This window comes from Anopheles coluzzii, chromosome 2 (assembly GCF_943734685.1).
Source record: "Anopheles coluzzii chromosome 2, AcolN3, whole genome shotgun sequence".
In the NCBI taxonomy this organism is placed as follows: Eukaryota; Metazoa; Arthropoda; class Insecta; order Diptera; family Culicidae; genus Anopheles; species Anopheles coluzzii.
In genome coordinates, this window is record NC_064670.1 from 43,633,875 (window position 1) to 43,652,646 (window position 18,772).

The 18,772-nt window shown below is 41.8% G+C and overlaps 4 protein-coding genes across 7 annotated transcripts in view; 3 read left to right on the top strand and 1 right to left on the bottom strand.

Moving 5' to 3' along the window:
* LOC120961564 (uncharacterized) overlaps window positions 1–2,598 on the bottom strand; it is a 70,067-nt gene extending 67,469 nt beyond the window's left edge. Inside the window, exon 1 of one of the 4 annotated variants that reach the window (XM_040385354.2) lies at window positions 2,525–2,598. The gene's annotated coding sequence lies outside the window, so the exon portion shown is untranslated. Of the gene's footprint in view, window positions 1–2,384 lie in introns of all 4 variants that reach the window. The other 3 variants (XM_049607977.1, XM_049607975.1, XM_049607976.1) reach the window with 3 other exon arrangements.
* Window positions 2,599–7,687: 5,089 nt separating this feature from the next.
* On the top strand, window positions 7,688–9,153 carry LOC120952260 (uncharacterized). The gene is made up of 5 exons (XM_040371496.2): window positions 7,688–7,893; window positions 8,037–8,179; window positions 8,274–8,534; window positions 8,596–8,646; window positions 8,719–9,153. Exons 2-5 carry the CDS (start codon window positions 8,066–8,068, stop codon window positions 8,800–8,802), a joined length of 510 nt encoding a protein of 169 aa, XP_040227430.1. The 5' UTR covers window positions 7,688–7,893; window positions 8,037–8,065; the 3' UTR covers window positions 8,803–9,153.
* A 751-nt stretch (window positions 9,154–9,904) lies between these two features.
* On the top strand, window positions 9,905–15,724 carry LOC120948989 (ubiquitin-conjugating enzyme E2-17 kDa). Its single transcript, XM_040365904.2, has 4 exons — window positions 9,905–10,204; window positions 10,307–10,882; window positions 13,308–13,593; window positions 13,703–15,724. The coding sequence occupies exons 2-4, from the start codon at window positions 10,839–10,841 to the stop codon at window positions 13,826–13,828; spliced, it is 456 nt and encodes a 151-aa protein (XP_040221838.1). The 5' UTR covers window positions 9,905–10,204; window positions 10,307–10,838; the 3' UTR covers window positions 13,829–15,724.
* A 510-nt stretch (window positions 15,725–16,234) lies between these two features.
* Window positions 16,235–17,874, top strand: LOC120951694 (beclin-1-like protein). Its single transcript, XM_040370543.2, has 2 exons — window positions 16,235–17,520; window positions 17,585–17,874. Exons 1-2 carry the CDS (start codon window positions 16,361–16,363, stop codon window positions 17,697–17,699), a joined length of 1,275 nt encoding a protein of 424 aa, XP_040226477.1. The 5' UTR covers window positions 16,235–16,360; the 3' UTR covers window positions 17,700–17,874.
* The last annotated feature ends 898 nt before the right edge of the window (window positions 17,875–18,772 follow it).

Sequence of the window (18,772 nt, forward strand, 5' to 3'; positions counted from 1 at the left end):
GTGGCACGAACGATATCCCAAGGGCCACACGGGGTTTGATGCCGCTGGAGGCTGCACCATTTCGTGCACCTTGTTTTTGTGGTGTAAGTCTGTTCTGGGACGGCGTGGTAAGGTGAGGCCAGATTTGCCAGGGTGGTGATTTGCTTCTGTGATTCGTCGCTCTGTGTGTGTATGTGTACTTCTTCCCCTACTGATCTCGCGAAGTTACCCATCAATTCCAACCGCAACAGCACTGACGGTCACAATCTGCTGACGAATGAGATCAACCCAGATTCGGTTTCGTCGACGTGGAAATTTTTCTCGTTTTTTTGTGCTTGCTTTTGGCTTTTAACGTTGGATTACTATGGCTTCTACTGGCCCTGTTTCCACTGTACGTATTCTAGTGCTTCTGTTGCAAGGTAAAGTGGCGACTATTTGAGTCATCAAGACAGCACATCAGCAGGTGTTGGATTGGATGTCAAGAAGTTACAGATTTTTTTTTCCAAGGCACAATTTTTATAAGTTTTACCAAACGATACGATGCAGCTTAGCTAAAACCTCCATTTCCAGCTCCATTTCGCACCGGCATCAAACACGATCAGCAATGTTACCACCAATATTTAAGATCACTACTTCCAACGCCCATTCCAGAAACTGGGGCAGTTAATCACCCACGTTTTGGTCATTTGACATCTACATATTCTCGTTACAGAGATCGTTTCACACGAACGGTTTGATTCGTTTCAGCAAATCCACCCAGCAAAATCCGGGCGCAGAACACTCCACCAAGCGTCACTCGAAAAACGAAAACATCGCGTGGACCGTGCGGTTCTGGTTGTTTCCCTTGGAGCAACCACCGAGCCCTGCACAGAAATTGGTGCCCGCACGCGAATACGGTGCAGAATGGATCTTAAGAACGCCCCAAGGCAACGATCAGCCATCGCCATCATCAACATTTTCATCAAAGTCACCAGCTATTCAGGCCTGAAGACCAGCTTCCTTCCTGAAGCTTCATCGCTCCAGATCACTCCACTGTTGTTTCGGATGCCCATGCGGTCGGTCTCTCAATGACCCGGACTGAAATTCGGTACAACACACGTAAACAGCAAGAACTTCAATCCGTTGGTAGAGAGGGAAAACGAAACGACGACACACACTACCAGCAACGGCACAAAAGGCTCAAACCAAACCGGCACCGATGCAGTTTACCTTTAACGCTGCGGCACGATGTCGAAGGCGAATAAGAAAAACGAGCAACCTGAGCGTCGGCCCGAAACGGCCTGCACTACATAAATCTTAAAACCGACGCTGCGAAAGATGCTGCTGCAGCACTGCCGCGTTTTTTTCTCGCGACACGGTCCCGCGCCGCGGTCCGTCGGGGACCGTCGGGGGACGCCGCGATATCAAGAATCGTTCCGTGGGCACAGGCTGTGTGGGGCAACGCACAGCAGACGTCGATTGTTTCACTTTTATTTTACGGACGGTTTCGGGGAGCTCGCGCGAGCCCTGCGCTCTCTGCAACCTTACTGCCGGTTCGTTTCGTGTGCACTGTTTTCGACTTAGTTTTTGTGTACTTTGGTTTGTTCTTATTTTTGTACTTCAGATCTATACAATTCTTATGCTCGGGGTTTTTTTTTTCTTTTTTTTTGTGTTGCTCCCTTCGTGGCGGAAAACCCCGGCAGTGGTTTCTCTTTTCCTGCTTGAAGTTTTATTCTTCTCTTTTTGTTTTGTCTTGCGTTTTACTCTCCGCGAACAATCTCTGTACCAAGTTAGGAGCTTTTATGCTGTTATGTATGAGTAGATTTTCCATCAAACAAAAAAAGATCATTTTTTGCCCTGATGCTCCAAACTGTGTGTTGATAAATATTTAAAGAAGTAAGAAAAGCCCTAAAAGTCCTCGTTAGCTCAGCATAAATTCACGATTCGTCACACGCAAAGTAATTCGACCATAAAGGTCCGTTTTTTGTCAAAACCGGCGTACGTTTTATTGCATTTTGAAGCGCGCAAAATTTATATTCAGCCGTTTGTAACACACTCCGCAAATCACCGCACGCCACCAGGGAAGTGCTTAACAAAAGCACACACCAGGTCGAAAATAAGTACGCACAACTACACGTGTGGATGAGCCGCACTAAACACCATAATTTACAATTAACGATCGCCTTTTGCACAATCACTGCGACAGAGGGTGCACAGAACCATCACTGGGATGTGGGAGGAGGAGAGGGTGGTACCTTTTTCACCTACCCACTCCCCCCCCCCCGACGGGAACACTTCTAATCGGTGGTGCGCTCCCTGTGTGTTGCGATATTTTTATTTGTTATGTTTCGTGATTTTTTCGTCTGAGCAAACCGGGAGCAAAACTCGCTTACACACACTGATAAACACACAAATACACAAAGTACCAATCAATTTAAAGATGCCCCGGCATGCTGCGTAGCACCGAAAACGCACATCGTCTCCAAGGTAGAAAGCAGTGTCGACGCGAAGAGGTGAACGGGGAAAACGGTGTAGAGAACATGAAAACGACGAACCGGCAACTAACCAAACCGAGGAGGCGCATAACCAACCGCAACGAAGCGTTCGATAAAACTGGCGGTTCGATCGCGCAGAGCTAGTTGCGGAACATGCGCTAACGGCTGGTTCGCTCGCGAGATCATTTTTGAACTGCGGCGATTCGTCTCTTCACGCTCGCCGTATTGCGCGTTGCAGGGTTCGTTAGTTGGTATACGGAGTAACATTATGTCATTATTCTAATTTACACAACTTTCGGACCCGCGTAAGTAACAAATATGTTTTTTACTATAAAATCTGTCAAGAGTGGCTTGGTAGAATTAACTATTGACACATGTACTATTTCAATAATAGATATCTTTCAAATTTCAAACCTAAACTCAATTATGCGGGGTGGGGGGGGGGGGTATGGCAAAACCAGCAGGCGGCTCAACCATGCGCATGAACATGACGGCTGTTAAATCGCGGGGAACATTCATCGCGATAATCAGAATTACAAAAACATTAACATTTCTCGAACTATTATCACTGAAAATTAATAAACCGACAACTGCTCGGTCCCAAGCATCGCGGATAATAGACGCTCTACTATATTTAAACATATTTTCATCTTCACCGAAGTCTCGTGTTTTGAACAGTGGTATAGCTCCCGTATATTTAACAGAACAAATCTACGATGTTTAAGAAATTTAAAATATGGTAGAATAATAAAACTATTTTTGTTCCAATTTATTGGTTTGAGTTGCGTATACAGTCTTTCCCCGTGTTACGCGACACTTGAGTTACGCAGATTAGAGATACATGATTTTTTTAAATTTTTACAGTTCTTATGTCAAATCGATGCAATTTTCTCCGACAACTTTCAAATGAGAAATAAATTGCTTTATAAAACAAAAATAAAACAACTTTTTTTTGCTGAAAACGTGATATTTGACTTACGCTAAAATCGTGGTACGAATTAACATTTCTCATGAAAGATTTCGATCAGCTAAATAACGGTATTTAAAAATTTATAATAACATTTTTCCGGCATTGTCAGCCTGATCTTATACATTAAACTATCAGAAACATATACATTAAATAAAAGTTAAATTTAGATCTACTGAGTATGGCGACAATAAGCTCAAGGTAGATGGTCCGTGTATGTCCTGTACTGTAGGATCATGTAGTATTGATCTCTGTAGCATTTTGAGAGACTGAGAACTTTAATATTCTCTCATTCAAAACCATATTTTTCTATAAATTCTATAAATCAAAGTTTACTGTAGACTTTCGAACAACACCAACAAAAATATGATTTTTGATATTTTTTATTCGATGCGTGCACCTGTAAAGGTGAAATCCCCTGTAGTAAAACTAGTTAGACACAGAGAGTGAGCGAATGAGAGAGGAGAGTGAACAGATCATGCACGGTGAGGTTACCAGCTTGCTCAAAAATCTTTTTGAATTTCACTCTTTTTGGTTCAACTGCATTGCCGGTGGAGAAGAAAAGCGAACGCATCACAGTGTGCAACACCCAATGCATTCGGCGACGGCACGAGCATAGCCGCTTAGAATCATTCCTCTATCTACGTTTTCCTTCTACCTTTTTCTGCTCGTGATATACAACTGTGAAGAAACGGATTTTTCAAACCACCATTGGGCGCAACGTACACATATAAATCTCTCAAACATGATTCCAAGAGGTGTCAACATATTACAACCCATGTTTTAATTTAAGCAACGAAATTCTAGAACACAACTATCTTAAAAGCAGTGCGTCATATCACCTCAAAAAAGGAACGATAAAATAAAGAACATGGGTAAGCTACAACAGTTTGAAAAAAAATTAAGTGACCTGTATCAACATCATTGTTAGTATCTCTGTTAATGGGGAGTGGGTTCATTAAACAAATGGATCGTGATCATTAGTATGTAAATGAAATGGTTCAATCTTAAACCAAATTTCGATTGTTTTCTGAGCTTCATAAGCTGCTTCGAGCGCCAGCCGACTTGAGCTCATTCTTTCATATTTATCCAGCACTTACAAAGGAATAGATGATATAAATTTACAGACTAAATTACAGTCTGTAAAATATAGCATTACATCGAGGAATACATGGTAGGACAAAATTAGCAAACTGCGCAAGAAAACCAACAAAGCTTAAAGCAAAAAAACCCTAGCAGATGCATTAGTATCGACTTACCCAACGCAACCATTAGCAGTAAAGGTGAGCACGTTCCACTCTGCGAAGCTTGCGCATACATTGGTGCTCTTCATTTCGCAGTATACGCAAAAAGGGCCGCACCACACGCAATCGCGTTCTTGTTCGAATATTTTATGCTTCGCGTCCGATCATGCGTTCTGGCGCTATCCCTTCACTGGTCGGCAGCGCTGCTACTTTGTAGTGGCGTGGAAGATCTAGACCTCGATTGTCCTTTTTGATAAAGGCTCTAGACGCGCATCAGTGATATAGGCCAAATGTTAACTGATACTTGCTGATCGTACTGCTGATCTTTAGCATTTGCCAAATATCCCCTAAAAATATCTATCACTACCTACCATACCACGGCTAAACCTGTGGTAAGAAGGAAAAGAAATACGCAAAAACATGCTAACCGTATCATTATGAGTGCCCAATTTTGGGATGCCCAGGCGGTAGAGTTTAGCGCCCGTTGGCCAAAACAACACCGCTATAGCCACCGTGACGTGGTACAAACCTTGTGGCACTAAATGGAGAACGGAATTTCGTTTACGATAATGACCGGTCGCAAACCTGTGCTTAAAGTTTGTTCGGACGGACTTCAAATATTCAAATTGCTTCCCACTCTTAGCACCCGTACCCGATGCCGTGTAGTGGCGACAGAGGTGACATGCACACCGATTAGTCGGATCGGATCGAGCCGAAGGGTTTACCTTCCAGCAATGGCAACTCCGGAACTGCTTCCAAAATCTATCCCTATCTTAGTGATCCATACCTTGCCGAGAGAGTCTTGAGGCGAACGGTGATCGGATTGTCATTTCTTTTTTGTACATCACCTTTAATCGTCTGCGGGACTGAATGATTCGTGACTTTGTAAATATATAGAAAATGGCAGTAAAGCATACAAATGGCCGATAGATAACATTAGTCTCATCACATCATCTGCATTGTTTGTGAAAGCTGAAATTGGATTCGACACAAAATTCGACTTCTTTGGAAAAGGGTAAACCCTTGGGAATGTTGCACCTCCGCCCACACGCGATGGGACTTCACAGTGTGTGAAAATTAAATTTAGCGTACAAAAAATTCTTAGGGTTCGATTAATTCAAATAGAAAAAACACACACACATCAAAAGAAATGAAGTGTATTTGTTTAGGATTGAAATACGCCAAAATGTAGGCAATTTGTTGTACGCGTGAGTTAAGCCATAAAACCAATAGCAGCGCCATCTCGAGGCAATGACACAACTACTCCCCTTTTTCCAATAGCGCCATCTACGTAATTAGTTATGCAAATTATGGGTTCAAAGGGTGGTGTCTCGACTAATAATTAGGAAACATTTGTATGTCCACGGAAAGAGGGGAAATTAAGCCAGCGTACAAACCCAAAAACGTAAACATCGCTACCGGAACACAGCACGTACCACAATAAGTACCCCAAGAAATACATGCAGAATTTAGTTAACAGCACAGATTTTGGAGCTTGAATTTAATTCTAGATCTTCATATCACCTTGCTAGCAAATCTTGCATAGAGTCCTTGGCGGGTAGCTCTTGCTTGACACTTGTTAGCGCTCTCCGGTGAATATGGTAACTGTGCTGATTTTTGCTCCCATAGAAAACTCGAGTCGCGAGTTTTAACTATCTAGTGTAGGGCGCAATCCTACACAGTATTATTTTCATTTTTAAACAATGAGTGCAAAAATTGTTACTGCCAACAATTGTAGCGCATAGTATTGTTTTGGATTAGATTCTTTTGAGATACACCTTCTTGGCGTATATACATTTACCATACCTATCAATTACACAAGTGTGACCATACGAAGAAGCTCACATTCTTGAAAGGATGGTATCCAACGCATTATGAAGTGAGAGCTATCCATATCAAGATCGGCTTCACTATAACAATTCAGCTCTTGCTGCAGCAACGGGGCTACAAGAAAAGACATAAACACCACAAACAAATACTATTGCAAAGAAGGAAAGGCAGAATAAAATTGTTTTCTATATTCTCATTCTTTTCCCTTTGCCAATAAAATCTTTTATGACAAAATGTTCACCAAATGCGGGCCGGTCTGGTGGTACAGTCGTCAACTCGTACGACGTAACAACATGCCCGTCATGGGTTCAAGTTCCGAATAGTCCGTGCCCCCATACGTAGGACTAACTTATCCTGCTATGGTAACAATTAGTCACTGAAAGCCAAGCTCATTTCACTAAGTGGGTACAGGCAGGCCTTGACCAACAGCGGTTATTGTTAGCGGTTAAGTTTGACGTTGGAAGTCAATACAAAAGTAAGTCAATAATAAGTCAACAAAGCCATAAATAAAAAAAACATCCAGAGGGTGACCAAACATTCTAATCAAAGGCACTGGACACTTTCCTTTTCGTTTATGCACATTCATGTTACGCTTGTGGTCTTCTGGAATACGAGTGGCTCCCTGCTCGGCTCGATTATCTTACGAGAATGTCACACCAGGAACGCGGGCAACGGGTTCAATGGCTAGATAAAATGAAACAGGACCTGTTTAGAAACATATAGATGCCGACCGGCGGAATTCGGTTCAAGAGAATTGCACAAGCATCCCAAAGAACTATCAGACCTTTTAGATGTCATACAACATAGTTCGTCAATCCACATAAAGGTATATCCTTAAACTATCTAACTAATGCATCATTTAAATTGTCGTATGCTGATAAATTTTCAGCGCTGTTAATTTGAATTGAAGTGTACAAGGTACTATTAAGTCATTTCTTTAACTATGAAAATATATTGATTTTTTTCAGATACAATCATTATTTGTAACCAATAATGTTAATCTATTAAAATGTGGCTCAATTCTTAATCAAAATAAAAAATATCAAAATAATAATGCAAATAGATTTTATTAATTTCATGATTCAACTGAATGTTTTTAGATTTAAATCGAAAGAAAAATTACCTCAATTGAAAAGACCCCAACAAATAATTACCCGGATGCCCTACCCCCTTGTCCTATGGCTAGGCGGATCTGTCAAATGGAGAAACAACATGTTTGACAGCTTCGATGCAGTTTGGTTGTTTGTTTGCGTTGCGCTTTCTACCTCCATAATTACGTCTGTTAAGTTGCTAAATATTGAGCAAAGTTAAAATAAAACATAACTCCTGTACACCGGAAACTATTCCTACCTAAAGATACCAGACGCTGCCGGCAACGAAACACTCTCTTCATCCTTTGGTAAGTGTTTGCAATCAGCGTCCATCGGCATGGGCGTGCCTTCTCGACGTGCCATTAAACGCGTAATGACGTCTGGCGCTTGGGAAGTTATTTTCAAACAAAACGTAACTTTCCAACTTGTCGCTCTGTGTGTTTGATTTCAGATCACTTGCTGTATCGTAAAGTTACAAAAATGGTCTGGCTAGAATCTTGCTGGTCTCCATTTATTTGGACAAATTCCGTAAAATCGGGAAGCTACGCAGTGGCCGCTTACACCGTGGCTACGTCCATCGTGTTGATTACAATGGTAAGCACATGTTGGTTTTTGGTGGTTGTATGGTTTTATGTAGCAGCTTTCATTCTTTGTACTAAACTGTTTCGGTTTTATGTCCCGTTTAAAGACAACATACAACTTGCTCGGAGGGGATTCATCGCAATTATACTCTCCACTGTTTGAGACCGACATACGCGATTCCATGCAGGTTGTCGGAGGATTTTTTATCCTGTATTTCATTCTGCTGATTCTTTCCGCTGGAGGAGTTTGCTACTCATTGAAAACCACAACCCGTGGTTGGATGCTACCATGGTTGGCACTATTCGGGATCGCCATTCTGTTCCAGTTTGTGTTCGGCCTGTGGCTAATCGGAGGCTATTACATTTATGTGAGTAATTTATATCACAAAAGCAACGGGCAGTACGTAAAATTGTGTTCATTGTTTACAGCTGCAACAAACTTTATCGAGCCTTATTCTTTGGGTATGGATGGCCTACAACGTGAGTATAGTTATAAAGCTTTATCAGCAAATCAATGTGCTAACGTTGCTTTCTAATTCCTTTATCCTACAGATTTACTGCTGGATGTGCGTTTACTCACAATACCAAATATTTGAAAATATGCAATCTCCTAACATCGAACTGCTGATGCCTTGAGTGTTCCAAACTACGACCACACAAAGGTGGACAGAATCTCCCAAATGATTTACCTTTTTCTAGTTTTTTTTAATCATTCCAGTAAGAACATGCATGTGCATGTTGCGCCTTAAAATTAACTTTACCTTTACTAGTGCAGTAGTCTACATTTGACGATTTTTTTGCATTTGTGTGCACCAATTTTATTCCATTTACGTAGGTACAAACGTATTAGGAATATAATAATGAACGTTAAGCTCTTGACAAATTAAGAAACACAAACTAACGTAGAACTAGATAGCCGACTGAGAAGAAAAAGTACCGTCCAAGTATAAAAACATACACAAATCTTTTTGAAATAAAGAAATTTTTAAGAACACAAAACCGATGCTTGTTAACTTTAAATGTATTCTGTTATTGCAACTTTTAAAATTGCCGAACAGAAATAGCTGAAAACGATGCATTTAAGGATTCTTTAACGTTTGCTCTTTCAAATATTTTGTGTAACGTGTTTAAATATGGATATTGTTGGACCAACTGGGGTGGTCTGATGCTAAAAAAATGGTTGGAAAACATTACAATGGAATGCCGTTTATCCGGGCTCATCAGGACTCCACATCGCCGAGATACTCGAATAATATGGATTCAAGTATGCTTTTTAAAATCACAAATTGTGTGTTTTTTATGTTTAGGAAAACTTAGTTAGTTTTAACTTCATGTAACTTTAAAGAAAATATTTGAAATTTGAGATTAATGTTAATGTTTTCAGGTATGATAATGTGCTCTGATGATAGTTTATTTTCCTCAGCAAGCAATGTCATTGTTTGTGCAGAATCATTTTTCAATAACGCGGATATACGGACAGCCGGAAAAAAAGATACCCGAATAAACGGCGTTACACTGTACCTCTTTTTTGAATAACATACAAATGAATTCTTTTTGAAGTGTTCGAAACCTATACTGTGGCAAAAACTTCTTTCTTGTTGTATCGCAATTAAATTTACTCGCTCCTTTAAATTCTTTTCGATCTCCTATGTCATCCATAGACAGCCATCGCAAAACAGTCTGTCATCCCGTCTGACTCAGCCTGTCAAACGCCTATCCAATATGGCTTCGTGTGAAACGCCATGAGTATCCTTCTCCCTCACACAGCGAACTGCAAAAAACACCTCACTTGGCAAACAATTTACGCGTTTGTGGGGTTTTACGCAAAAATTGGGTAGATTCTGTGTGTGAGCGATCCACGGTTTGTTTCTGCCTTCTGTTTGCCTACGAGTGCGCGTACACATTGTGATATTTTAGCGTTTAGGAGCGAATCGGGCAATAAAGTCGATGAGTTTGGGGGCAGCGCAGCCAGCAGCAGTAGCAGCAGTGTTCATGCAAGTGTGGCATATATGACGACGGTTCAAAGAAATAGAAGCTGGTAAGCGCTGCGACGGCGGGTCGATGATTAACCCTCCGCCACGATCTGGCCATTGACTTCTCATGCGTGTTTCCGTCTCTCTTCGGTGTGATCTTTTTACAGTTAATATTTTCGTTACCTCGGTGCAAGATACTGTCCCTTTGTAGTGCGAGAAAGCTCCCCCGTGAGTTTCACAGTGCTGGTTGTCCTATACGCGAAAGCCAGAGCTTACATAAATCTATAAACCCGCACATTCGGCCAATCTAGATATCAGCCAGCAGAAAGTGTACAAATTTTCCCGTTTTGGGGACGTCCCGATTAGAGTGGACCAGCACAAAACAAAGCGATAAAAAGGGATAATCCTCCCCATTGGTGCGGAGCGACGGGAAGTTGCGAGTACGGGAGCCTCGCCTAAATAGGAAGAAAATATCCGACCAAGCAGCATTACACACGTGTGCGTGAAAGAGACAGAAACAGACTGTTCGAGAAGCAGCAGCAGCAGTAGCACCGAACCGGAAAAGAAACACAGCACCACTTCCAAGCAACAGAGCAGCACTAAGGAAAAATACTACAGATTTTCTTTCGGTAAACACAAAGATCCTGCTGGGTTCATAATCCCTGGTTGGCTTTCTCGTAGAGCGACCCCGTCCAGAAAATGTCCACGCCAGCCCGCAGACGTCTTATGAGAGATTTCAAAAGGTAAATTTTCTAAAGGTTTCGCAATGAATGTGTGTGCTTGTAGTGTGCCTGTATGCGTATCCTGGTTGACGCAACAAATCAGTCCATCGGTTTAGTGGAAGGTTTAAGAAAAAAGCAAAATAGAACAAGTGCTAAACAGTGCCGAAGATGTGCAACCAGAAACAGCCAGCCCCTGTTTCAGCAGGACAAACGATTCGGTGTGCATCAAGGGGCTTGGGCAATACATGTGGAAGTGAAATCGTGCCACATACAACTAAAAAATAATCGCGTTTACCGTTGTCATAGCAGTATTACCGTTTATTATCCGGTCTACTTTGGCCTGGCAGTTTTATCCTGGTTGCCTCGACAAAATACGGCTGACTGTGGTATTGGGTATGTACGGTGGGTGGGCGTTGGAGAGTGGATGGAACCGAATCCTTGTTTTAATGTGAAGGGGACACATTTTGACTTCTTCCAAGGAGGTAGTATTCGATCCAACGCGCGCCCCGCGTTTTTTTTCTGTGTGATATAAATATCCACTACAGTCGAACGAACTCAGACAAGCAAAGAACGGTGCGACCTTGTAGTAACAGTGTGTTTTTTCACCATCGAATCCAACACACAAAAAGGATGCCCTTGGGTTGGGCAAATGAACGATGAGCATCGCGCACACCGTACCAGAAACGGATAAAACAATACACGATGGCGTTTACGCGTGTATTTGTGTATGTGCGCTAAGCGCATAAGCAGCTGTTTAAAAGGGCATGATAGTGTAGTAGTAGATAGAGATGCATTTGTATGAGATTGATACTATTTCACTAGATATCATTATTGACGATGCAAGCAAACACGTCTTTATACTTGGCTCTTTATACTTGCTGGGGTCATGCACTTTTATCGATATTCTTCTATTTGGCGTATAGTCCCGTCCTAGTGCGAACCGCGACTGGGCCTTCGAGACTTAATGCATTACCAAGCAGCCGGATAAAGTCAATACTACGGGGTGACGTTCCATCCTAGGTTTGAACCCATGACGGGCATTTTATTGAGTCCTTCGAGTTGACGACTGTACCACGGGCGATTTTATCGATATCAGAGGCAATTAGGGAATACATTTGGGTGGCCTTACCGCGTGAGGCTTCGTCAACTCCAATCATTACTTATCATGATGAATCATGAATCAACCATTCTTATTGAATGATTATTCTAGAAGTATAACTGTCTTTGTTTATGTTTGTTCCCGCATCAAAATTCGTACTAGATGCCTCTGAAAGCAATAACCAACCATTCACTTTGGCAAAGACATAGTGACACCAAAACCAAAAAATCAAACTAATTTCGGCACACTTTGGGTGGTGCCGGTTGTTGGCATAGAAGAAAGAGGGGATGGCTGCGGAAACCGCTGAGTCAAGGAAATGCGATGACGCGGATTACTTTTTTGCCTTCCCACTCACCGTCTTGGTGAGATAGGTTCAAACCATCGCGTCCGTGCGGAATGACCACCAAGCTAATCCGCACACGCCATCATCTTCTGCAGATTCACTCTCAGCGCCGGAAAGCGGTGAGAAAAGATGCTCACACGGCAGTTGCGGTTGGTAAAAGTTTATTTTCGTAGTGTACATACACATAGGCCTGCAGCAAATAGGTGTACGACTGACAAAACGAAACAAAGCGCGAGTGGGAAGGAAATGATGTACAATAAAGGGGCCAGGGAATACGCTGTTCACACACCGCGCAGCAATTAGCACGAGAAATAGGAAATTTCAGATGTAAGGAAAAAATATATTATTCAAACAGTACCTAGGAAAGGATATATCCAATGACGATCGGACTCTAAACAACTTGTGGAAATGTAGAGCGAAAGTGCACGCGTTGTAGGTTGATGACAAACATAATCGATTGAAGAAAATTATTCCATTACCTACCCGTTATTCTTTCATTACGCAACGTAGCCCAGAATTGGCGACCTATTCTTGTGGTCAGAGAATGCCGATTTGTTTACGTTCTGGGTCGGAGAATGATGGAATATAAGCGTCCACGATCGGCCATAAGATGCATCGTGATGGTTATAGTAGTAGATTACTCACTCTCACCCTCACCCTATGTCCCGGATTTCAAGTTCAATTTCTATCAATATACAATGTGCTCGGCTTGTATAGTATTGCTGGACCCACTACCACATTGAAGTCGGTCGCGTCATTGAGAGTGTGTCAAGGAACAATTGTTAAGCCCGATCATGCCCTTCTGCGTGCAAGATCGATGCTTTAATGCTGGCTGATAAGCGCCTGAGTCCCTCTGACCATTCTTGCCTTGATCCTAAGAGTCGTTGCATCATTGTTGTGCAATTTCGAGCGATCTAACATGATACAATGGCTATAGAAACGTATACAATTTAAGGAAACCCTTGTATATGGCACGGAGTAATTGATGTTTCTATTCATTTCAGGCTTCAGGAAGATCCACCTACCGGCGTGTCCGGTGCACCGACCGATAACAATATTATGATTTGGAACGCTGTGATTTTCGGACCACACGACACACCTTTCGAGGACGGTACGTTCAAGCTAACGATAGAGTTTACCGAGGAGTATCCCAATAAGCCGCCTACGGTGAGGTTTGTGTCAAAGATGTTCCATCCAAATGTGTACGCGGATGGCGGTATCTGTCTGGACATTTTGCAGAATAGATGGAGCCCTACATACGATGTGTCAGCTATACTAACATCCATTCAGGTACGTCCCTGGTCCACGATGCATGAAGTGGGAAGTTTCCTAGTAGCGCGTTATAATTCATACATATGCTCTAACTTTGTATTCGCTATTTCGCTAACTGTACTTGCAGTCTTTATTGAGTGATCCAAATCCAAACTCACCGGCCAATTCGATGGCAGCGCAGCTCTACAAAGAAAATCGCCGGGAGTACGAAAAACGAGTGAAAGCCTGCGTCGAGCAAAGCTTTATCGACTAGCCCCGTTCCCATTGCTGTCTTTGTCCTCTTCGTCTTCGCTATCGTGTCCACCATTGTCCTGATCGTGTCGCCCTCCGTTTTGAACCGGTGTTCCGAGATCATCAGCCCCGCTGCTGTACGCCATGCGATGTCAGTGTTGTAGATCGTAAAGTGGGTACTTTAGTGGATCTCTCCCTGAAAACTGCTCACAGTTCGTGGCTCCTTACACCGACGATGATGTTTCGGTAACTTTTCTTTGGCAGTAGATCACGTTTCTTCTCCGACAGTGCTGTCCTGAAAAACGCATTCTCTTGCCCTACGATGTCATGAGTCATTGCATGTGTAACGAAGCAAAAAAAAGAGAGAGAGGGAGTTATCAAACAACAGGCGTAGCTGTAGTATCATCATACCTCCCAATGAATTGCTAAAACATAGATACAGATTCCGAGTCTACTCTGTAGACGATGTGAGTTGCTTTCATACCTGCTATACGTAAAGCTATATTTTCACGCAATATTGAAGCAAAAAATTAAATCATACAGTTCATCAAATCTATTTTGCGCATAATTTTGTAACAAATCATGTTAAAAATGGGGAAACAGAAATATACATTTACCCGTTGGAATACAATCCTCGCCGATGGTAGAATGGATCTTCCCCTCTCTCTCTCTCTCTCACACACACACAAACACTTTGATGTGCGGCAATGCGACTAATTATCAGCCAAAAGAAACCTTTACTTCCATTGTTCTTTTCTCCAATGTTGGCTGTAATTAAGCTATGATTATTTTGGAACAGTTAATGAATCTTTCGAATGTCACAATATACCCAGTTTAGCATATGTTTTGTTAACACATGCTTTGATCTTCTATCGGCAAAATTTACAAAAGTGCAAGGGCCATTGTGAATGTGTATGAGGGTGCGTGGAATAAAGTGAACGTAATTAAGTTCGAATCCTTGCTGGATAAAAGCGAGAGTGAAAAGTGAACATGTTTTGCTGCTAATTACGATACCTTTAATTTACAAAAGATAATATATAAATGCAAATTGTACTAATTGAACATTATTGGAATGAATCATCAAATACCTGGTGAAAGAAGGTTTAAAAAGTGTTAGTGAAAAATTGTCGTTACGGCAGTAAATTTATCATGGAATAAACTACAGAACACGATTAACAGCTTTGCCACCGTCGGCAGATGATGACAACAGTCGTCGGCTGGATTGGAATCGCATCCGCAGTACACTTTTTTAATTTACAGATTCATTTACGCTCTATAACACACTGGTGTTATGCATACACATGCTCGGCAAGGGTGTACGCATATACTACAACATACTACTGCACATAATACACTTACCGATAGGTAAATATCGGCTTCGCGAGTGGTAAAAACGACGGAGACAGCGAGGGGAAGCAGTGAAAAGTTCGCGCAAAATAAAGGTGACCTAGGATATGTTATGGTGAAATATTATAGTACTGTCTAAGCATTATTATATACGCGAGGCGCGAAAACACTCGACGAACAAACCAGGGAAAGATAGCAATGAATGAGCTCCGAGCGGGTTTATATGAAACATAATAATTACATTGAACAAAAGCATAAAAGAACGCAACTTTACAACTATCGGACACTCTCACTAGAACTCGACCTGATACTGTGTAATAATAATAATAAATAATGATAAAGAAAAAAAATAAGAAACACAAATTGAATAAACGAAAGGAAAACATGATGATGCTAAAATAGTGCATACAATTAGTAGCTGACGATGAGAAGCGTACAAGAGAGCACGATATTGAAATGTGAAACAACATAACTCTTAATAGCAATTGTATGTGAGAACAGCCGCTGGGATTCAGAAGCCAGCAAATTATAACGAAACTAAACAAAGTAAAATAAAGCGTATTAAACCTTATCGACGATGGGGGTTGGTCTTTTCTTAGAAATATGGCGAAAATTGTTGAACTGATTTACTACAGCATATTTAAGATTAGCGCTAGCCCTGCATTTTTATTTTCATCATTTCACAATTTGATTATATGTAATAAATTTTGTGTGATTCAAAGGCTCTATCACAAAAAACGATGAGTGAGTCATCCAGTTTTGTTGTTGAAAATTATATAATAAATTATTATGATGAATAATGGCTGATCTTTCGATTATCTTATTTCTAGCAATACTTCAAGGGAAGGATTAAATAGCTCCTGGTGTAGGGCTGGAATGCCAAGCTCTTAGTTAAGAAGCGAGCTAAACAGGGATTATTGAACTGGCGAGTTTTTTCTTTAACGGGCAATTTGAAAGATTCCATGAACATCCGTAGGAGCAAATCGAACAGTAAGTATTCAACTGTGCGCTATATACATATTTTTGTTTTGTTTTTATTTGCTGCCAAAATGTCAAACGAAAAAGGCCAACAATATTTTCATTGCAAAGAGAAACGATAAAAGTATCGCACATATCGCAAGTCCCCTTACAAAACAAAGAAAGGGTGCGCATATTTATACAACCTAGCCATTTCCATCAGTTCCGCCAGAAAGTGTTCTTTTGTAGCATGAATGACGCAAAGGTAAGCGTTAGCTTTTCCTGCCAGCGATGCATGCAGCCCATTCATGTCGACGATACATTCGCCAGCCTGGGCGAGCATACGCTGGCGGAGCTGGCGCTACCGATCAACTCACATCTGGAGGTTGACCTCGAATCGCAATCGGTCAGCTTTGACCACTTTGTGCCACCGTTCCGTGTAACCGATTCGACAAATGATACCAACGGGTTCATGTTGCTGTCAGACGGCCAAAACAAGGAGTCGCTCGGCCACAGCTTGCGCGTGAAGGCGGAACTGTTCGATGCGCTATCGAACAACTCGGAAATCGACCATCCCCTGTGCGACGAGTGTACCGATACGTTGCTGGAACTGATGGACAAGCAGCTCAAGATCGCCGAGGATGAATGGAACGATTACAACAACTATCTGAAGAAGCTGGAAATGACGGACGATGTGCCAAACATTGACGAGTTGGAGCAGGAACTGGCCGGCCTGAAGGAGGACGAAACACGACTGCTCGAGGAACTTAGCAGCCTGTCTCGCGAAGAGCAATCCATCCGGCAAGCGGTCGAGGAGCAGGAAAAGGAAAAGCAGCGGCTCGAACGAGAGGAGAACAAATACTGGCGCGAGTATACGAAGCATCGCCGAGACGTAATAACCACCGAGGACGAGTTCCGTTCCCTCGAATGCCAGATGGCGTATGCCCAGAGCCAGCTAGAGAAGCTGAAGAAAACAAACGTCTTCAATGCAACCTTCCACATCTGGCACTCGGGACACTTTGGCACGATAAACAACTTCCGCCTCGGGCGGCTACCATCGGCTCCGGTCGACTGGTCGGAGATAAATGCGGCCTGGGGTCAGACGTGTCTGCTGCTGTCGGCCTTGGCACGCAAAATGAATTTCACCTTCAAACAGTATCGCCTGGTACCGTACGGCAATCATTCCTACATAGAGGTCCTGGGCGAAGGGAAAGAGCTACCGCTGTACGGGAACGGAGGATTCCGTTTTCTATGGGACTCCAAATACGATGCGGCGATGGTTGCATTCCTCGACTGTTTGCAGCAGTTCAAAGAAGAAATTGTCCGCCGAGATCCCGACTTTTGCCTGCCTTACCTAATGGAGAAAGGAAAAATCGAAGATGCATCGACCGGAAGCAGTTTTTCGATCAAGTAAGTAACGAAACACTAGCTTTGCAAACACTCTTTACTATTCCTGTCCATTATGCTATTGCAGGATCCAATTCAACTCGGAAGAACAGTGGACCAAAGCGTTGAAGTACCTGCTGACGAATTTAAAATGGGTGCTCACGTGGGTATCGTCTCAGTTCACCGAGGACAAGCAGCGGTAGAACTCAAAATACTTTCCCTTTGCCCTCGTGCAAGTGCGAGAAAAAACTGCAGAACTTTCGTGATATTACTTCGTTGGCGATGGTCCTCGTCGTGTATAGATAGAACAAAATACATCCACTATGTATTGCATAACTCTCTGTTGCGTTAGTGATAAATAAAAGGTAAACCATGAAATTATCAGTGGCCTTATTATCAAAAGCTTATTACAATACATATCGCACGATTTTTCCCACAATCGTGATTAAATTATCGACAGGCATGTTTAGAGTAAGATTTAAACATATGTTTTATTAAAAAAAACTTTGAACTAAGTCTATAAAATGTTGTTCTTAGTAGATGTGGTCTGCGCAAATGTATTTTTAAAACCAAGTGGTCCACTATCCGAAAAAGGTTGGAAAGCACTACTCAACATACAAAAAGTCAGTGTTCGAGCTAGGTGAACAGGTCTTCGCAGTTTTGCCCTTCACAGCAGTGCTCGGGCTGTCCCAATAGGATTCTTACAGGAAATATCTCATTTGTTCTACATCCTTCGCTTTGAACGCTGCCATGTATTTTTCTGTAATACGTATGTATGGGCTATCTGCGCATGTGTATGTGCGAAATAACGTGTAAGCAACGTTTATTTTCAAAAATGTATAGCAATTTTGCCAATTGTTGACAAATTTGCAGCGACAACTCCATACTTTAAAGTACACGTAATATATGTAGTAAAGTACATAGTATTACTCAAGATGTAAACATTTAAAATTAGATTTTTTTAGAAGTTTTCGACAAAAATTATGATTTTAGGAATTGTTGTTTTGTATCCAATCGAAAACAGAAATAAAAATGAATGTAATTTTTTTTTTGTCCAAAATTGAGATTTTGAACAAGTGTTGTATAATATTTTGAAAATGTATCTAAGAATGATAATGTATGCCATATGATCGGAAAGATACACCTAGAATATCTGATTGCTTTTGAAATTTCTAAACATTGCCAAAATGTGTCCATCAAATGAGGGAAACGATTTTATTAAAACTGATTTTCAAAACAACGAAATGACAATGCACAAACAACAGTGAGTACACCG

Excerpts from the sequence above, each read along its gene's own strand:
- LOC120948989 (XM_040365904.2), top strand. The coding sequence starts at position 10,839 with ATGTCCACGCCAGCCCGCAGACGTCTTATGAGAGATTTCAAAAG. Across the intron at positions 10,883-13,307 it reads CTTATGAGAGATTTCAAAAG|GCTTCAGGAAGATCCACCTA; the intron begins GTAAATTTTCTA and ends TATTCATTTCAG. Across the intron at positions 13,594-13,702 it reads CTATACTAACATCCATTCAG|TCTTTATTGAGTGATCCAAA; the intron begins GTACGTCCCTGG and ends CTGTACTTGCAG.
- LOC120952260 (XM_040371496.2), top strand. The coding sequence starts at position 8,066 with ATGGTCTGGCTAGAATCTTGCTGGTCTCCATTTATTTGGACAAATTCC. Across the intron at positions 8,180-8,273 it reads CCATCGTGTTGATTACAATG|ACAACATACAACTTGCTCGG; the intron begins GTAAGCACATGT and ends TCCCGTTTAAAG. Across the intron at positions 8,647-8,718 it reads GGGTATGGATGGCCTACAAC|ATTTACTGCTGGATGTGCGT; the intron begins GTGAGTATAGTT and ends TTTATCCTACAG.
- LOC120951694 (XM_040370543.2), top strand. The coding sequence starts at position 16,361 with ATGAATGACGCAAAGGTAAGCGTTAGCTTTTCCTGCCAGCGATGCATG. Across the intron at positions 17,521-17,584 it reads GGAAGCAGTTTTTCGATCAA|GATCCAATTCAACTCGGAAG; the intron begins GTAAGTAACGAA and ends ATGCTATTGCAG.